We start from the raw sequence: 19,666 nt of genomic DNA on the forward strand, positions 1-19,666 counted from the left end.
GAGATTCTGTGATGGAAAAGGCAAGGCAGTCGTGGCGAAACCCAGCTTCCCGTGGGCGCTGAGTAAATCCAAACCAGAATAATTCTTTGCGGTTCATGGCGCGTTTTATTGCAAGTTGGTTCATCAGCTTAGCATTTGCCAAGCGGTTTTTCTTCTTGCCATTTGTGAAAATGAATTAGCTTATTATTTCTGACTGGCTTAAAATGGGCCACAATCAGAGTGGCTTGATGGGGCTGAAGGGGTTGGGTGAGTGGGAGAGTGGAGAGATGATGGCTTCGACTCACTGAGTATCACTTAGATAGGAAGGAAGGAAGGAGGAGGGTGTTTGTCCTGTTGCTCAAACGTTACAACAACCCAGATAATGCTTTGGTTTGCGTGTCCTTTTAGAGTCAGTGTGTTCCCCGTAGCGGGTCTGATCGCCTTTCTCATGTGAGCATAATGTTTCTGACAGGGTAATTTGAATTATTCCTTAGAAAAAGATTTCCAGTAGGCCTCCTACTTAAGTGAGAAAGTGGTGTTCTTCCCCTTAACTGATGGAATCACGTGGACAGCTGTCCCTATGGCACTGTGTACCTGTCACCTCCGTCAGACACAAGCTGGAGAAGGTTAGTGGCACAGTTGTATGTGTGTGTTAGTACTTGGACCGCGTTCCTGATACTGTGACACTTCCGTGTGCAACAAAGGCTTTTTTTGTTCCCCACAGCGGTTGGTCATCTGAATTGCCATACCCTCCTGAATTTAAAAATTGATTTTTTTTTCTTCTATTACGCTTATTCTTGTAGATGACTTGCTTTTAAACTTATGGCTATCACAGCTGATGTGATTTTTTTGAAGGGTAAATCTTGCCAGGTGTTCCAAGGCATACCCAAAATTGTTGGGCTGTAAAAGACTTGGCTGTTTCTCGCTGTGCAGAACTTGGTCTGCCCTCCTGGGCGCTGGAGTGGAAAGGAGCACTGTTCCTACCCGCCGTGCTCCTGACACGGAGGTGCCGAGTGGCCTTTCCCAAGGAAAGGACAGTTCATCGTGAAAGATGTGTTGACCGTGGAGGTTCCTGTCTCCACAACATACTTGCATCCTGAACCAGTCGTTTTCCCTCCCTGTGAAACAGGAAAGCTTTCTTTTCAAAGACTGGTAGAACTCAAGTGCGTATAAGCAGCTTTCAATTTAAAAATTGCATTATTTGATCATGCCTAATCCTAACAAAGCATATCAAATTATTTTCTAATGACGGCAAGCAATTTATCCTGTATTCCTCTCAATCCCCTTATTGAAACAATTGCTCTTCGAACTTGAACTAATTTGTTCTGCAAATTGATTGTTTCACAATGAAATTGTGCCTGGTATGTGCCATATATAGATTTTGTTTTTTTAATGCAGAGTATTCAGGTATTTACTGAGTTGGATACACTTATCTGAGATTCATCAATCTTTTATTTAGAGAAACTGACAATAAAACCACTGTTTTTTGCCTCTTTTCAGGACAAATTCCGATTCTGCATTGCACCAGAGTACTATGACTCCAGCTCAACAAGAATCCTTTTCAGGAGGGTCGCAGGACATGCAGCAGAAAAGAGGTAAACAGAGTCAAAACAGTAAAAATATTTGGAACATTCAAAGCATTGTGCTTCAGGTTGTATGCACGTGTGTTGGTGTTCATCTCTCTCCATAAATACACGTGTGCATGACACTTTCTAGGTTTGGTCACGCAGGAATTGGAACAAAGGACCACGTTTGCTCCTCTGGGTCCTGAAATCCAGAAAATACACCCTCAAAGGCAGCGCTTACGAAGGAGACTCTCCCATAACCTTTCCGGTGAGGAGCTGGAGCAGCGCAGCCCTCCGGCACTCACCATTCCAGTGCCCTCTGCTGGCCCTTGTTCCCACTGTCAGTTCAAGAAATACGTGAAAAACTCTTAAATCTGTGTAGAGAAACTTAACCCTTAAACAACCACCCAGAGACAGGTGAACGCACAACACTCAGATGCATGTGCAGTGTGCTGCAGCTCTTCTGTGTTCTTCTAGGGCTGTAAAACATTAAATGACAATCATATCAAACAGTATCACATAAATATGGATTTATAACTCTCAGTGTGAAAGGCTTGTGTTGATACATCTCTCTGACTGGGCTTTCTTTTGATGTTTCTTTGTCACCTTGCTATTAGCATGATGAAACAGTTGATTGCTTTGAACAAACAAACGTGCTTGGAATACGGGGAAGTAACAGCCTTATAGCATTTCTCAATCCCAGGGGAGATGGACTGGATCTTTTCCCCCTGGAATCGTCCTGTTGGCCACCCATTAGATGCACGAGGTGTGTGCATCACTTGTGCAAAACACAAAAGATAGGAAAAACTGGGTCCCAAGATACATTCTTCCATTTAGATCTAAGCAGACTAAATTGGAGGCCAGAATGCTTTAAAGTATTATTTGGTTGTTTTTTTTTTTAAGTTGGTGATGTCTCCTTGCTCGTTAAATACAATTTCAGTCTCTTCTGGTGTTCATTTTTTAAAATTTTAGTGTCTTAAGAGTAGAGTGGCACTGTTTCATATTCGTTGATAGTAGGTTACTTCAGAGTTTTCAAATGGTTAAACTTCCACTCTGAAAATTCCTTACTGAGAAGCTTAGTACTCTGATATGATTCCTTTTGTTCTCGTTTTTTAGTTTTGTTACTGACTGTCCCTGGAATGGAGGACACCACCTCTGAGGCAGACAAAACCCTCTCTAAGCAAGGATGGGACACTAAAAAGGTAGGAATCTCACATTTCAAAGTGTAGAGCTGTTATTTTCTAAACATATTTAGGTAAGCTAATGCTCTAAATATTGTCAACCAGAGCAAAATACTTGCAGAGATTAGAGATTAAATGCTATATTTAGCAACAAATCACTAAACATTAGATCAGGAGGGCACTTTGTATGTACGTGTGCATGCACACGTTTGATTATATCAGGAGAGATTCTTTAAATTTGAGCCTTGTTGGGGCAATAAAGCAAAAAAAGGTGACAAATATCTTCTTAGAGCTTCACAGAGCTCTTATGTAGAAGAAGAGCTCTTCTTCAGAAATGTATTAAATTAAATAAAACCTGCTAATTGAAATATATCCTAAGTCTTAATCTCTAGCAGTATCTTTGCCTTTAAAAATATCTTCCTTCTATTTCAGACTGGGTCATCAAGACCTAAATCATGTGAAGTTCCAGGAATCAAGTAAGTTTTGAGCAATTTTTTTTTTTTTTAAAGACCATTGAGATCTTTAAGAATGAATGTTATGTATTGAATGTCCTCTTGCTTTTGAGCTTTCTGAAAAGTCCTCAGAGGATGCAACACAGCACAAGATACAAGACAAGCCAGAACCTCTGAGTGACCCATTGGCTATTCCGTCCCTGGTTCATCAGAAATGCAGTTATAGTTGTGTATATGGCACCTTCCTTTTTTAAAAAGATTTTAAAGATCTGTCCAGGCTGAAATTTAAATTGACATATGTCTTTTTTTTTTTTCTTTTCCCCCCTCTTTTCTCTCCCTCATTTAGCATCTTTCCATCAGCTGACCAGGAAAACACTACAACACTGATTCCTGCTACGCATAACACAGGTGGCTCCCTGCCAGACCTGACAAACATCCATTTCCCTTCCCCTCTCCCAACACCGTTAGATCCTGAGGAATCCACATTCCCAGCGCTGAGTAGCTCCAATAGTACCGGAAATCTTGCTGCCAACCTGACTCACTTGGGCATCAGCACTGCCAATCAGGGTAAGAGCCTAACTCTGAGGTGTTTCTACAGGTTGTCCATAATATGTCGCTTGTCCGAAATTATGGAAGTTGCGTTGCTGAACGTTACGGTTTTGTCTGAGAGGTAATTGCACGTCACTGTTGATTGACATTTCTTCCTAAACAAGCTTTACCAAGTCGTTTCTGTACGAAAAAGTCAGAAAGCTGTATTTAGTTGTATGACTTAGAAATCGCCTTTCATTCTTCTCAAGTCCTTGGTGCCCAAATCGACTTTTTGAGTTGTGTTTTTTTTTTTTTTATTTTATGTATAAGACTACGGGGAGAGAAGAGCATCCAAAGGTGCCTTTCTTGTAACTCATTGTACAACAGCACTTGTGTTATGGAAATACCTTAAGCAGACCTTTTGTTTTCATTCCTTTAGAAGGTTGGGTTTTTTTTTTCAATGTGAGGATTATTTTGGAGAGAGAGCATTGCTTTGTCTGAAGCAAATTTTCCCTTTTGAGCAATCAAAAATAATGCGGCGCCTTTACAAGGCGTGCTAGTTTTTCTAAGCTTGTCTGCTTAAGTTTTGAAAATATCCAGAATATTCAGGCTACATAATATAGCAGGGCTTTGGGAAATAATACCAAGTGCACACCTTAATTTCTTGCAGCTCTCACTGCGGTGCCGTTGTGTTGAAATTGTGTTACCTTCCTAGTACTGTAGTTTTTGTCACCAGTTCTTCTCGAGTGCTGTTGCTGTTTGAGCTGTTCAGTCTGAGTTGTGTTTGTTGGGGTTTTTGGACTTTGGCAATACTCATAATTTTATTAAAAAAAAAAAACCCCACAACCCACAAACCACAGACAAATGTTATTTGCCGTGCTGGCAGTTTATAATATACTGATCGCTTGATAATTTCAGAATTAAATTTAGCTTTATAGGCAAATAGCCTAAAATGGTGATTGTTATTTTTAAAATAATTTCACTGGGTCGTACTCAAATAGTTGTGAAGAGGGTTGCATATTTTTATTGTCAGTGACAATTGCAGTCAGTTGATTCCTAGTATAGAAATAAGGTGCTGTATCCAAAAATACAAGTGTGTTTCCTGTGTTAGGCAGGATTCCCTTACCCACTTGCAAATCCTCTCGCATATTGGGAAAGGAAATAATTCTAATCAGGTTAATGCAGTGTTATGACTGAGCAGTTATATTTAGGAATAAAGCAAGAAGACTGTTTAACCATTTGAGTGCAGAGTAGGTCAGCAGCTTCCAGCATCCTTTAAGGAGTTTTCTGGTCTCAAAAGAGGAAGTTTCAGGCATGGGCTGTCACTCGAGGCAGGATTCAGCAAGTCTGTGCTGAGAGCACCGTCGTGTGTATAAAAAGAGACAAACTACTTGCATGGAGTTAGGCCAGATGGGGTCACTAAATTTTCTGCTGTACCCATAATTAGCAAAGTAAACGATATAAAACCAAACTGGTAGGTATAGAATTGCTTTGAAAACATTTCCTGGTCTATCAAAGACATAACAGACTAGAGATATACTCATTGATGGTTTTCCTGCTTCTCTTTGGTGCCTATCCCATAGTTTAATCATTGGCATAGTCAGTGTTTGGTGCTTTTTTTGAGTGATTTTTCCAAACCTTCCTTGCCTCTCTTTATCTTCTGGCTCTAGCAGAAAACAGAAAGGCTTTTTGAACCTTTTGCAGGAACTCTGTGCGTTGCACAGGCACGGCCTCCGCGGCTCCGAGGGAAGGAAAGCAGGGGGAACACACACCTGCCAGGTTATGGGGAGCCGCCAGCGATTGGAGACCCCACGTTTGTGCGTTTGAGCCCGTCGGGTCGCTGGCGCGTTCCTCGAGACAGTGTTGGTTTGGAAAACATGGCGGGGAAGCCAGGCAGTCCTCAGAACCTGCGCCGTTGGAGCCAGTTTGCCTGCTGGCACCTTGGCAGCCCGGACTTCCTGGCTCCCTGGCAGCCTGCCTGGAAGTCCTGAACATTTGCCAAGTGCCTAGGAGCTCGCAGGCTCTTGTGAATTCCTCCTTTCTGGCAACTTTAGAACAGCTCACTAGCTGGATTGTCCTGAAATCACTTTCCAGGGCGCCTTGGTTCCTCTAGGGTGAGGCAGAGAAATAGGGGAGGCTTCAAAACTTCCAGATTTTTTTGTCTTGAATTTGAAGGAAATTACAGTACTTGAATTGTTTATTCCTGCCCCCTGCTGGGTCGTGGCTCTTCAGTGTGTGAAGGATATTTCCTGCCTTCCTGTGCGCTGGCATGCCATGAAAAAGGGAGTACTTCCCGTGTAACCAGTTTTTCTTCTGCATTTTCCATTAAATAAGTGTTTGCTTTTATAATATTGCAAGTACCCTCTGATTAGTCTTGTTATATGATCTGTTATCCTCTTCCTGAAGTTTGAGCTCGTACAAGTAGAGCAGAATGTGCTTCTCTGGGTTCGACGCGTGCAGCCCGAGAGGTGCCCGAGGACGGTACCTACCATAAAGGGCAGAAGCTGCTCTGCCTGTTTCAATTGCAAGTTGGTATCTCTGCATGAACGTGGACAACTGCGACTGGTTCTGGTCCAGGATAAACCACAGGGGTCTTCCTCTCGCCCTGATGCTCTTCAGCCTGACAAAATTAATTGCAACTCAGCTGACGAGTTTCAGCCCGATCGGCACTTTGCGTTAAGTGGTCGTCTGTTCACGCCGTTCGTTTTCCATCGTTTAGGTAATTACCTCGGTGCGAGTATCGATAAACCGTTGCTCTGTTCCCGTTGAAGCTGGTTTGTTCCTTCCTGCAGGAATGACGACGACGCCAGCCCCTTCCCAGCAGCACCGCCAGCCAGCCGTCAGTCCTCTCTCCTTGAGCGCAGACTCCAGGCGACCCCAGTCACAGCAGATGTCTCCTACACTTTCCCCTTTGTCACCAATTACTCAGGTACGACCTTAGAGAATTAAATTTTTTAAATCACAGATGAATTGTTTTACTCTACGCAGGGAGAAGCTGCCTGTAACTTCATCTCTCTTGTCCCGTAATTGTCTTTAAATGTGTTTGTTAATTCAGAGCCTTAAGAAGAAAGGTGTTTGTAGACAGGACAGATTTTACTTTCACTTTTCCAGAACTGTAGTAAAAAACGTCTATTAGGACACTTTTCTCTAATGGTATTGTCCCAAAGTCAATTGTGAAATTTGAAAGACATTTCTCTAATTCATCAGAAAAGCTCAATTAGTTTTTTTAATTGATTTCATAAGTGAGACTCTGCAACTGCCTGGGACATCAATTCCTAACCTGGATATTCAGCAGGGCTTTTAGAGTATTTCTTTATTGTAGGCTGGAGGTGATACTAAGTCTTTTGAAGCATTTTCTTGACTATTTCTGAGCCTTCAGGTAACATTTTTTAAGTGCAAGATGAGAGTGACTTAGTGCAGTTCTCTTCATGTTGTGCTTGAAAGTGAAGGGAAATGACCTGCCAGTATGGATGATTTTGATTGTTCTTTTTAAGGCCGTGGCTATGGATGCATTGTCTCTGGAGCAGCAGCTTCCCCCATACCCATTTTTTACCCAGACAACTTCCCAGCAACAGCAGCAGACCCAGGTGGCAAGTACCCTGCCTCAGAACACTCCTTTAATGCAGAGCTCTGGTTTACAGCGAGGAACACAGCTCCCCCCACTCTCCGTCACGGTACCTTCCACCATCCCGCAGTCACCTCCGGGCAGCCAGACCCAGCCATCCATGGGAATAGACATCAACTCGGTAAGCTGGGGCACGGCTGGCGATGATAGAGCTTTCCATCGGAAAACCTGGGAGCGAGCAGCGCGGTGTCAGAGTGCAAGCCAGGCAATAATGAGTATACTTTTAGGCAGAGTCTGAAGTAGGATTAGTTTTGGTTAAATCCGTGTTGAAATGTTTTCTGGAGGAAAATTTGGGTTTTATCTATGCTTAGGGTGGCCGTAGTTTCATAAAACAGTGTCCCTTACAACTCCTGGTTTGCTAAGACCAGCTTACATAGACAAGCATTTGTTTCATGCCGTGCTGCTGCCATCACATTGGTGTTTTCAGGCTGTTAAAACCCCAAACACATCGTGTGTCACACAGTGTGCTCTGGGCTGGAGGAGTTATCAGAAACCTGCTAGCAAGCATTATCCAAAAGTTGGAAAGACCCAGGTATTTTATTATCCTTTCTATATTTACAACTCTTTGATTTTACGGAATTTTAGAGCTTAACATTATTATCTTCAAAAATTGGGTTTGTGGCTGCCTTCAGATGCTCAGAAGAAATGGAATGTATATAGCAATGATTTATGGACAGATTTCTTTTCTTCCTTGTTTTGACATGCTCTTACAAAATGTTGTCTCTCTCTGGACATGAAAATGCAAAATGCAGAGCAAGATCAGGGTTACAGGCTAGGGGAGAATTTCACAGCCCGTTCTCTGCTCCTTCTGCCCTGCTCTATAGGTTGTCTGCCCTGTCCTGTCCTTCTGGCAGCGTGGTAGTGACAGTAACTGGTTTGAGAATGACAAGAAGCCATTGTCTATTGATGTAGTACTTGATAGGGGATGAAATTCTGACAGTTTGTGCTGGTAAGTGCTTCTGGAAAGAAGCTGCTTCCCTTTCAGGATTGGAAGGGGAAGAGGGAAGGGCAAATCCAGCAGAGGAAAGGACACCGACCCACTCAAAGTGTGTCCGAATGTTTTGTTTCTAATACTCATGTAGCTGCCAGTACAGATGATTCTGGTTTTCATTCTTTGCTTTCTGTGTTGCTTTCCTCATCCTAAACTTCTCTATGACCTTAACTTTTAAGGTGCTGTGCTTATCTTTTAAAGCAACCAAAATAATTACCAACTAAACTGAAATTAAAAGCTAGTTTATCAAAAAGCCGTTTGAGCTGCGTTACAGTCTCACCGAAAACTGCTATGCAGTTTTTGTAAAGCAACGTTGGAGTTAATTTTGCTGTAGTTTGGATGTCCACTTAAAGTGCTTAAGTAGCAAGGCAAAACAAAAAGGGTTAAGGCATATTTTCCTGAGATTTACAGAATTTGGTGTCAGCGAGCAGTGGTAGTACAACGTTCTCCCACACTGCAAAGCTATGTGATTAAATCACTCCTTTTCTTACAACTACTGGGTTGCAGGTTTTCCTCAATCACCTGTTAATTTCTCAAGGAAATATGAGGAGAAGAGCTGTATAAGTTAATTAGTGCAACGTTCTGTTTAAATGCCATGAAGGTCATTAATTTGTTCCAATCCAGGGTTCTTTATGACTAAAAAAAAAAGGTAAATCTCTGCAAACGCCTTCTCAAGACGACTGAGAACAATGTAAATGTAACTAATGTAAACCTGCAAAACCCCGTGTGAGTTCTCAGACGGTGTCTGCTCCATGTCCTGGGGTGAAACGCAGCGTGGGGAAGGATTCCAGCCTGCTGGGTTATGCACTTCCATCTTGATAAGGCACCCGGGCTGCTTGAGGCTCGAGGAGGATTTCCAGAGCAATGTAAACACAGGTCAGGAACGTGTGGCTGTGGCAGTTGGATCGAAGAATAAATTACATTAGTTTTGAGTTATTCCCAGCTTGCCATACGACTTTTCCCTAAATCGTTGGCTGACCAGATTTTTATTTTTTGAAAAAAACGGAACGTAACTGAGAACAGTGAGAAAATATTTCAAGGGTTTCGCTTGTCCAGCAGCACCGCGCTGCCCCCAGCCGCTCGGCAGACGGGTCCGTGCCGCGCTGACACCGTAACTCATCCTTTTTGCGACATCGTTCACAGTAATCCTGTCTTCATACGTAGCCAAGAATTGCTGAAGAGGATGGTTTCTCCCAGCTTCCTCGAGCTGTGTACGCCAGAAGTTGATAATTTTCCAACCTTCCGTCAATCCCATGGTCTTTAATTCTGTGTTGTTCTGTAGGCTTCACTCCAGCAGTACCGCAGTAATGCTGGATCCCCAGCCAACCAGTCTCCCACCTCTCCTGTCTCCAATCAAGGCTTCTCTCCTGGCAGCTCCCCTCAAGTAAGGGACTCTGTGCTTCCCCAGGCCTTGCTTCTCGTGTTTGTTTTTAGTCCAGTCTCTCCATTACTGACCCATAGTTGTCTCACTGTAACTGTGTGTGCCTCATGCGTTACCGGTGTCTCATCTCGTTTGCAGTTTCATTCAGTTCCAGAGTTTTTCAATAGCTGGTGAATTGCCTTTTTATTGAGCAGAGCTACCGTTTGAACGCTACAACTCAGTTATTTCTTTGGGGTGGACTGTGGACAAAGCCTCCAGGTAGACCCTTTTTAATGAGCAGCGTTGTGTAGGAGCCAACGGACGAGGTTGGGAGGGCAGGGGAGAGAGAGAGGGAGAAACTCAAGTGCCTCCTGCAGCAGGATAATTCCTGTGGCACTAACAATCACGTGTGTGGCCAAATGCGTTTGCACCAGGGCCTTTTTTTGACGTGGGAACATACTCTTTCAAAGAAAACACTGGAGAAAATGCTCTTGAGATCAGCAGTTGTATCTTGTGGCTTGCGAGTAACGGGTTAGCGAACACGCTTCCTTGCACGCTGGCTGGTTTTTCTTCCCGTGTAAGTGTGTACTCGTACATCCACGTGTCCCACGTGCGAGCTGTAGCTTGGGAGGTGTGTAATCCTACGAAGGGGAATTTTATCTGCCAGCAGTAAGACAGTTAAAAAAACAGGCAGCCTTTTGGGATGCCCCTGATGTAAGGGAGTGAGTGTTTCCAGTACAGAAATAATCTGATGCTGCTCAAATAGCTCCATATGGCCGCCCTTTTCCTAAATCCTGTAGGAACAAGGTGCAGGAAATTCTTACAGAGCATCACAACAGAGTCTGAAAATACATTTTCTGTTTCATCATTTAAGGCTGTAAGTTTAAGTGCTGCCCCTTCACGGTTCCAAAGCAGAAGCTTCGTCTCTCCTTGCCATTAGCCAGGGACAGGGCACTGGTAAGCTCAGGAATAGATCCCAATGTCAGGACTGTCTGGATTTTCTTAACCCTTGCTTAATTGCTTCTTAACTTCTCTCCCTTCTGCCTGCTTCTGCCAGTCCTGCCGTGTTCTGCGTGTGGCTCAAAGGCACCAGGCGAGCTCACTCCTCTGGGCGGTCACGTGGAGCAGAGCTGTTGCCACTCTTGCTGCAGAGCTCGGGTCCAGTTCTCATTTCGGCAGCGCATCCGATTTTGATTTTTGTGTTGATCTTTCTTTCCCCCTTGACTTCTCAATAAGGCTTTCTCAGTTCTGTCCACAGGCTTGTTGCCACTGGTCAGTCCCAAGTTGTGGAGTGCAGCAAGAGTCCCCAGTGGAGCACACACCAGACTGTCATTTTTCCTACTGGGCTTGTTTTATCCTGTAAACTCTTGCTTAGATATTGCTGTTTTCAAGTGGGACACCATAACTCTGCATGAAAGGAAGAGGGTTTATTAATACTGCTTGCTTTAGTGTCAGCCTCTTAAAAATACCCACACAATCCTTAATTTTTGCTAAATTAAAAAGGAGACAGCTTTCCTGCCTCCATCAGTGAACCAAAAGCCACTTGTGTGGCACTGGTTGCAAATATTAAGTGTGGAGAGAAGCAATGGGGGAAATAAAAACAGTTTGGGAGAAAAATTTGAGTTGGTGGTGATGATGGGGCAGCTCCCAAACAGCGGGATCCTTTAGGCTGTGGAGTAGTCTGCCGAGAGTACAGGCGGATTGGTTCCAACAGCAGAACGTGCCCGTTGTGGAACAGTCTGGCACTGGCTGACAAGAGTGGAATAAAGTAGGTGTGCCCGGTGGGCGTCCTCCCCTGGCTCCTGTTCCTCTGGTTAATTTTAGGATAAATCGTTCTGCAGCGTGTCGGTATGATAAGTGACACGCTCCGAAAACAGAAGCCTGTGGTTTGATTTTTATCACGCACGGTTCATTCACCAGGAGTTATTTTTCATCTTTCCACATCTCCAAATCTATTTGCTCTCGTGTTGTAGATGTGTGTTTGTTGTATGAAGGTCTTCCTGTTCAAACACGAATTGAAAAGCTCTGCTTGTAGTTCTCAGCTTTGTGTTTGCATGGCTTTTCGTTGACAATGGCTTGTTTATCACTACTTTGCTTTTCTCCTCTAACACCTGGCATACTGTTCCAATTAGCTAGAAATCTGCTTTTTTTTTTTAGTAGAATGGCTGTATACTGGATAAATATGGTATGTATTTTTAGATTAATAATTTAAGCCAGGGGTTTTGTGGTTTGTTGGTTTTTTGTTTTTTTTTTTTCCTTTGCAGTCACCACATCATTAACCCCAGAAGATGTACTGTTGACAAAACAGACCTCGTTTAGTGTTTCTGGAGGAGATGGTGTTAGCAAGATGTTTTTCGCAGAGTCATCGATAAATTATTCCAGGACTCTGAAGTGTTGAAGTAATGACATTTCCAGTTGATTTCCTTGGGGAGTTTCAGTGCTTACAGATGTAATAACCAGTACACTTCAGAGCTGAGGAATAAATACAGGCTCGTACATGTTTTGTTAGGCGTTCCCAACGTAGACTCGCACCAATAGATTTTGGTCTCCTCTTTATTATTTTTCACGTTACCCAAACTTTTTAGGATGGGAAGAGCACTTCAGGGAATGCAAAGATTTCATCTTTTGCCCTACTTCTGAAAAGCTCCTGTAAAAATGAAATATCGGAAGTTAAAGGGAAAAAACACCTTGATCCTCTTTGGAGCTTTGGAATAGCAGTTGTGTTTCTAGTGCTGGTCCAAACCAGCTTTGATTCACGTCGAGTGCGTGACATCCTGAAGCGCAAATTTTGCATGAGAAATTGTCATGAAACATCGCGCTGAAGATGAGGATGCTTGAAGAGTGAGAGAGTGAAGCTTGGCTGCTCCTGATCTTGAGTTAGCCCTACGCTCTGACTTTGTATATTTTATTCTTTTTCAGAAGAAAGTAGCACAGGTACCAGGTTGAATAACGTGGAGTTTGAGTAGCTGCTTAAAGTGTCGCTGGGCGACAAGTAAGATATCGGTAGTTTCAAGAAAAGTGTGTTTTGTTTTTTTTTTTAATTTAAGTAGTGCTTTGCTTTTATTGGGCATAATGTGGCTCTTGCTCGTGATGTTTGATAAGTTCCTCGTAGCCCTGTCTCATGCGAGGCACAGAGCAGCTGTGAGGACCAGATGATGAATGGAAAAACCAGTTGCAATTACAACCAGTTTCTGGTTTTACCTGCTTCTACGGAGGGCATCGAGTAGAGTGTTAAGCTGCAAAGATGTCATTATTGTTCTGCGCTCGGAGCTGTGACAGATCACAAACGCCCAGGAAAGTGAATAAAAATCTTATTTTTGCCCATGAAGCTCTGCTCTTGGCTGAGGCTCCGTTTGATCAGCCTCGAGGATGAGCTGGCTTCGTTTCGGTGAACCATCGCTGTTTTCCGAGCCCGTTCCCCACCCTCGCGTGCAGCCGGCGGAACGCGCTTTGCGGCGACGCTCGGAGCGGCTCCGGGTCCAGCAGGACCAGCTCAGCCCGGAGTTCTGCAGCACACGCAGCGTGTGCTGAACTTCCAGCCACTTTATCCCCCAAAGTCTCGTTCTTGGGCTGTGAATTCCAATCTTGATGCCATGTTTATCCGAAAGCATCCGTATAATGTGACTGCTGAGGGTTCTGGCTGAAGGTGGGAAGGTTTTTTTAGCTTTAAAAAGAACGTAGCGTTGCTTCTGTCCTGACAGTCCCCTCTCATGGAGGCTGTGGGCAATTTAGGTTTTTTTTAAATTTTTTTGATACAAGACTGCATTCTTTTCCTTGCATGCAACCTGCAAACGAGCTGCGCTGAGACACGCTACTGATGTAGGAGGGAGAAGGTTTAAAACGTGATGTTTGCTGAAATTTTCACGTTCACTGTTGTGGACATCACCCTGTGTCTTGGGAGTACCTTGATCTTTGGCTGTGTTCAGTGCTTTTCACCGTGGTGGCTGCTGTAGCTCTGTTCTGATGTTTCCTGGGCTTTCACTTAATTTCCTGTGCTGATTAGGTTTCTAAGGAGAAAATTTGTAGCCTTACTCTTTCAATGTGTAGATAAAACAGCTGGAGAATGCTACCCAAGGTGTTAAATTATTATTTTTTTTCAGGATAGATACAAACTCTCCATGCAAATTGTCTTTTATAGACACCATCTCTTATAGATGCTCTCTTTGGCAGTAGGTGTTTTGTTTTTGGCTGGAGGATCAGAATTGGTGACAGTTTTAAGTCAGAAGTGATCTCTCCGTGATTTCCATCTGGCAGTTCTTTGGGACAGGACTGAATAGCATTAAAACATTGACCTCAAATTCTTGGTCACCTTGAGAATAATTGACAAATGGTGGAGAAGAACTGATAAAGGCTTCTCGTGCCAGTGAGGACAGCAAAATTAGCGAGGCTGGGGAGTTCCTCCTGAGGTTCTTGCCTTCGAACTGCTCATAACGTGCTGTCCCGTTCACTTTTCTGATCTGCAGCTCAAGTGAAATGACTTTGAAACATCAGTTTTATTTTGGCACCTCGTTGTCTCGGCAGAGCTGGCTGTTCCGTGGGCACGAGGTGGCAGCGAGCTTGGGCACTGCCTGCGCGCCGGCGGGCAGCTCTGCGTCGCGTCGTCTTTCCACGTGCAGTGTAATTCCCTGGGGGGTTTGTCTTTCACCCCCCCCCAAAAAAAAAAAAAAAAAAACCAAGTCCCCCAAAAAGCTGAAGTTGCAGAGTGATTTTTCTTTCTCGTGTTACTTCGCGCACTCGTCTGTTTTCATAATTCAGAAGTTTTATGTGTCGTGTGTCCTCCGTGAGGAAGCTGTGCTTGGTTTGCTGGGCTGTGTGTGTCGTGCTGACCGAACGGCGGCGTGCCACGGCAGGATTCGTGCCGCGGAGGGAAGCGCGGAACGCTGGCTGGATTTGCTGGTGGGCACTGGTGGTGACCACCCAGGGCGCCGCTCGCTGACTTTGCGGAGAAGCGGTCGGAAGGCTGGAGGCACTCGCACACCGTGGGGACGTCTGTTTGTGGGATTTTTGCACCATAAAGACTCTGTTTTGTTTTCAGCATTCTTCCATTCTGGGGAGTGTATTTGGTGACTCCTATTATGATCAGCAGATGACAGCTAGGCAGGCTAATGCCCTATCCCATCAGGTGAGCAAATTCATCTCAGATTTTCAGCTCTATTTCGGCCACTTTCAGCTTAAAATAAATAGAGATCAACTTCTGATTATTTTATGTGAGATCCCATTTTGTCCATATAGTTTTACTTCTGTTATTTTGAGTTTGCAATACTCGGGGATTTCTTTTCTTCTGTTTTGTTTTTGTTTGTTTGTTTTCCCTCACTCTTCCTTCCCCTTCCTCCCTCTTAGCCATTGCAGCAGATGTTTTAAAGGTGTTCTGCCAAGTTTATTGAATTAAAAATAGAATAAATTTTTTAAAAATAACATTTCTGACCCTAGTTGCATTTGGGAAGGATTCACCCATAGGTGGTAACAATATTTACTCCTGAATCTGGCAAACAACTCGTGCATGGCACCAAACCTGAGCACGCAGACCCCTGGCATGGTCAGTTGGGCCAACCAGTGCACCGATCCGTTCAACTGTGAAACGTGCTCTGGTAGCAGGAAAAAACAGGATAGTTGCTGAGAGGCAACGCTTGATGGGCAGATACCTGAGTTAGTAGCATGAATTCTGGTTTTTTTTTACTTTGTTTTAAAGCTACCTTTTCTTTTGTTCTTATGATATCAAAAGCAACAGTTTTATTTTTGCATCCCCCCTCTCCTCATTCCCCTGCGCTCTGAATTTGGCAGTAAACTATTCTGGAAAGTTAAGTGAAAATAGACCATATTTTGATCGACGAAACCTAAAGATGAATTTGTTTGCCTGTCTCTTCCGACGTTACTTCCCATACTTGAGCTTCATAGGTTGCTTTGCTGTATTTCCTGGTGGCCAGAAGTAATAATTCCTTTATGCCTTGGTCTTCAGCTGGAGCAGTTTAACATGATAGAGAATGCCATTAGTTCCAACAGCCTGTACAGCCCCTGCTCCACCCTCAACTACTCCCAGGCAGCGATGATGGGGCTGACGGGCAGCCACGGCAGCTTGCAGGACTCCCAGCAGCTGAACTACTCCAGCCATGGAAACATCCCCAACATCATTCTTACAGGTAAGAAAATCACAGGCTGAACCCTGGGGTGAAACCATCCCGGCGTTTCTCTTCCTTGCGCCACGGTCCAAGTCAGGCGAGAAAGGCAAAGGGTGTTGCTGCCCTTGGAGGTTTTGTTTCACCGTGTGTTTGTGTTACTGTAACACAACCGTATGACGGCTCTCGTTTAATCCCAGCAGCACCAGTTGTCTTACAGGCTTTCTCTGCCTCTGAATTTACTGGATTTTCCACCGCAGTGAGGGAGAAGCGGGGAAACGTCTTCCTCTGCGGCTCCGCTCGAGTTGGCCAACAAAGGGTGTTTCGGTGTCACATATGGTAGCCAATCTGGTCACAGTTGGACGTTTGGAAACAGTTTCTGCACAGGCCACTGGGAGAACTGTGGCTCAGTGCATATCCCAGCCAAGGACTCGTGCTGATAGAAGCAACAAATTGAGGTCGTTGCTCCTAAACTGAGGGGGGAGAGGACAGGCTGAAGTGATGCTGTGTCGTGGCCCCAAATTCACGTATGTGAATTTTGCTTTGTCTTGGGCCACTGGGATGGTTCTGAGATGCTCTGACAAATCCATAAGTCATCCAGCTGGAAACGAGGGTAGATGTTTCGTGTCTGAACTTCAGCTTTAGTTCAGTAAATTACTCCAGAATTTTTGCAGGCTGTTTCGTGACTTGTCTGCCCGGAGAACGTGTGTTTGCCAAATCCTACCGACGCTTTTCTCTTCCTCTTCCCCGCAGTGACAGGAGAATCTCCTCCCAGCTTATCAAAAGAACTGACCAGCTCTTTGGCGGGAGTGGGAGACGTCAGCTTTGATACGGATTCCCAGTTTCCTCTGGATGAACTCAAAATTGACCCTTTAACCCTGGATGGACTGCACATGCTGAACGACCCAGACATGGTCCTCACCGACCCCGCCACAGAGGACACGTTCAGGATGGACCGGCTGTGACGCGCTGGACGCCGGGAGCGTGGGAATGGCGCTCGTTCCTGGAGCCCAGCCGAACTGGAGAGCCCGCCGGGTCAGTCGTGTCGGAGCAGGAGCTGCCGAGAGCAGCAGCTCTGTCCTGTACAACATGTACAATGAGTAAAGCTTCGTCGTTCCGAGCTTGCAGCGCTGCAGACCCCCACTCCCTGTCGCGCCCCTTCTCCGCTCCTTGCCGGGAATGAGTAAGGAGCTTCCATCAGCCTTTTCCTCTCCAGACCCCCCACCCTCCCCCCTTCCCCCCCACCAAAGCTCCAGCGTTCGGTTGTCGATTTATCCTTTGCACTAGAAAGGGGGTGTTCGTGGGCAGGCGAGGGGGGGTCAGAGCCGAGGGGCGAGAGGTCCCGACGTACCAAATGGTCGGCCGCTGGTTGAGACGGGGAGGGGGAGGCGCCGACTGCGACCCCCCCCGCACCCCCCCCGCCGATGGGGAAGCAGATCTCTCTCCGGGAGGGGCTGGGGGAGCTCCGGCGGTTTTCCACTCTGCTTTGTTGACAGCTGCTTCGTAGAGTAAAAACGCTTCTTCCCGCGTGGATGTGATGCCATGTTCGTTCCCAGGTTCGTTTCCCTGACCGTCATCCCGTGCCCACCGCCCCTTCCCGTGCCCCGAGCAAACGCGCGTTTGGCCAAGCGCCCTGGCAGCCCCGGGGCCTTCTGTGGCCACCAGGCCAGAAAGGCAACTGTAAACACTATTGTCAAAGCTTTTTTTTTTGTTTAAAAAAACCCCAATATATATGTAATATATATATTTATATATATGTATACATATATAGAGAGCGCATTTCTGAGCACACAAAAATTACTATAATTCATTACTTGATTAGCACGGAGGAAGGATCAGAACGTTTCCAAGCAGCTAAAAGAATCCAGGAGACCGACGTGCAGAGCGTGTCTCCAGTTTCACTTGGTGAGAGATTCCTGGGCAACAGGAAGGGCATTTCTGTCGCAATGCCTGCCTCAAATCGCGACGATTATTTTTTATCGTTTTTAGTCATTACTTATTCTGTTACCGTTATTTATGATCTTTTTGTGTTTGTTTTTTTTTTTTTTTATTTAAGTATTTTGGATATTAGGCAAGTAGCTAAACTACATACAGCCAATTGAAGCACTCTACATAATACTTGTACAGTACATCTTTTTTTTTTTGTTTTTATTCCAGAAATATATTATATATATTATATATATAGGTATTTTTAACTAACTGGAATTTTAAACAGATGTTGAGCAGAAGAAGCAAGGAAGCCTGGGGCAAGTCTAGCTGTTTTCTTTTTGTATAGTCAAAATAGGGTGGCAGGAACTTAGATATTCCTTCTTTCACCCTGGGGACAAACCAGCTCATTCCGCTGGGAATAGTGCTGGGTCCTCCGACAGGGGGAGATCCTGTTAAATTCCTGATCGACTGTTTGTCAGTCCCCGTTAGTGTCCTGCGCCGCGGCGTAACGGGCCGGTGAGGGGCACGTCAGCAGCAGCAGATTAAAAAAAATAACCCAAAAAACCCAATCAAACCACCTGCTGCCTCCGTGTCGGTGGTTTCGCGTCGCCGCCGCGGCTGAGCCGATGGCGATTCCCAGATCTCGGCGCAGATTTGAAAATCGCGGTTACGGATTTGTCGGGACCCGGCGGGCTCGCGGGGGGGGCACCACTAAATTGCTAAAACTTCCTTTCTGTGAGCTGCTCAGTGGCAGAACCCAGGAGGACACAACCCTTTTCTCTTCAGCAGAAGGTGGGAATTAACGTTGAGCCTTTTATTAGAAATTAAAAATGACGTTGCGCTGGCAGCCCGAGCGTGGGGCGAGCACGTACCGGCTCGAGGAGAGCGTTTCCGTGCGGTAGGGCTGAACGTCCACGCTTGGTTTTGTCAAGCACAGCCTCAAAGAGCCATTTTAGTTTTCTTTTCCAGATGGGTTGTGTTTTGTCCATGATTATTTCCCCCCCCGACCCGCTCTCTTGCCACTCTGCATCAGCTGAATTTGCTTTTTCTCTGCTTTTTGGCCGTTCTTCCTCAGCTCTCATGACTTTCGAGGAAAAAAAAACAACCCTCAGCACTTCTACCCGGCCCCTTCCCCTGGAGAAAGACTTTTTATGTTGTTTTTTCCCCCCTTGCTGTTTGGGCAAGCACTAACGAAGGAGCTGGGCTGCTCTTAATGAGTTATATTGGGTTTCTGTGTGCTTCCAGAAATCGGCGCGCCGCCGGCCGCAGATCCGTGGGAACGCTGCTGAGCAGGGCCGTTGGTGGGATCTCGAACCCGGGCGCGTGTTTGCTCACGTCTGTGCCATTAGTTGACCATTTGCACTAAAAAATCTTTTTTTTTTTTTTTCTTTTTCTCGGCTTTACCGTGTGTCTTTCTGTTGTTCCTTCCCGCGCGATGGAAAGGTTATCCCCCAGCTGTGTCAAAAATGTTTTGGTTTTGGTTTTTTATCAGGATTTAAGCCCGGTAGTACGCGTTAACTCCTGGTGTCTGCTCGTTTCAGATTGTTTGTGCTTTTTCAATTTAAGGAGGGGGGGGAAAAAAAAAGGTAGCTTGGAACAGGAACAGGAGGATGCCCTGAAAAGGAGTAATTTGGGCACAGGGGACTCGGAGTCCTCTGACAGGGTGAGTTGAAGACGCTTCTTGCGGTTCCCGTAGTTCCCCGATGGGATTTCCGTCCGTGTCGCGCTCTCCTTCGAATGACTCTCCTGCACGTGAATTCTTGGTTGTGATCCTTTTGGTTTTTAACAAAAAAAACCCAAAAAAACCAAACAAAACTGAGTCACTTCAGAACGCAGCATCCAAGTAGGAGGTGAGATTCCTCACTGGAGACTTTTACAGGGAGCTGTTGCTAAATGCTACCTGCTAATTATTTTTTTTTTTTTTTAAGCTACATGTGTATATA

The 19,666-nt window shown here is 45.1% G+C and overlaps 1 protein-coding gene across 3 annotated transcripts in view; it reads left to right on the forward strand.

Annotated features, from left to right (window-relative positions):
* Window positions 1-16,802, forward strand: part of CRTC1 (CREB regulated transcription coactivator 1) — a 41,959-nt gene extending 25,157 nt beyond the window's left edge. For 2 of the 3 annotated variants that reach the window (XM_086627689.1, XM_086627690.1), the window contains 11 exons: window positions 544-605; window positions 1,480-1,574; window positions 2,661-2,746; window positions 3,158-3,201; window positions 3,524-3,744; window positions 6,498-6,634; window positions 7,200-7,451; window positions 9,604-9,705; window positions 14,717-14,803; window positions 15,638-15,818; window positions 16,548-16,802. In XM_086627689.1, coding sequence (XP_086483815.1) covers window positions 544-605; window positions 1,480-1,574; window positions 2,661-2,746; window positions 3,158-3,201; window positions 3,524-3,744; window positions 6,498-6,634; window positions 7,200-7,451; window positions 9,604-9,705; window positions 14,717-14,803; window positions 15,638-15,818; window positions 16,548-16,759 — 1,479 coding nt within the window. In that variant the 3' untranslated portion in view covers window positions 16,760-16,802. Of the gene's footprint in view, window positions 1-543; window positions 606-1,479; window positions 1,575-2,660; window positions 2,747-3,157; window positions 3,202-3,523; window positions 3,745-6,476; window positions 6,635-7,199; window positions 7,452-9,603; window positions 9,706-14,716; window positions 14,804-15,637; window positions 15,819-16,547 lie in introns of all 3 variants that reach the window. The other variant, XM_086627691.1, reaches the window with a different exon arrangement.
* The last annotated feature ends 2,864 nt before the right edge of the window (window positions 16,803-19,666 follow it).

Source organism: Tauraco erythrolophus, chromosome 28 (assembly GCF_009769465.1).
Source record: "Tauraco erythrolophus isolate bTauEry1 chromosome 28, bTauEry1.pri, whole genome shotgun sequence".
Taxonomy (NCBI): Eukaryota; Metazoa; Chordata; class Aves; order Musophagiformes; family Musophagidae; genus Tauraco; species Tauraco erythrolophus.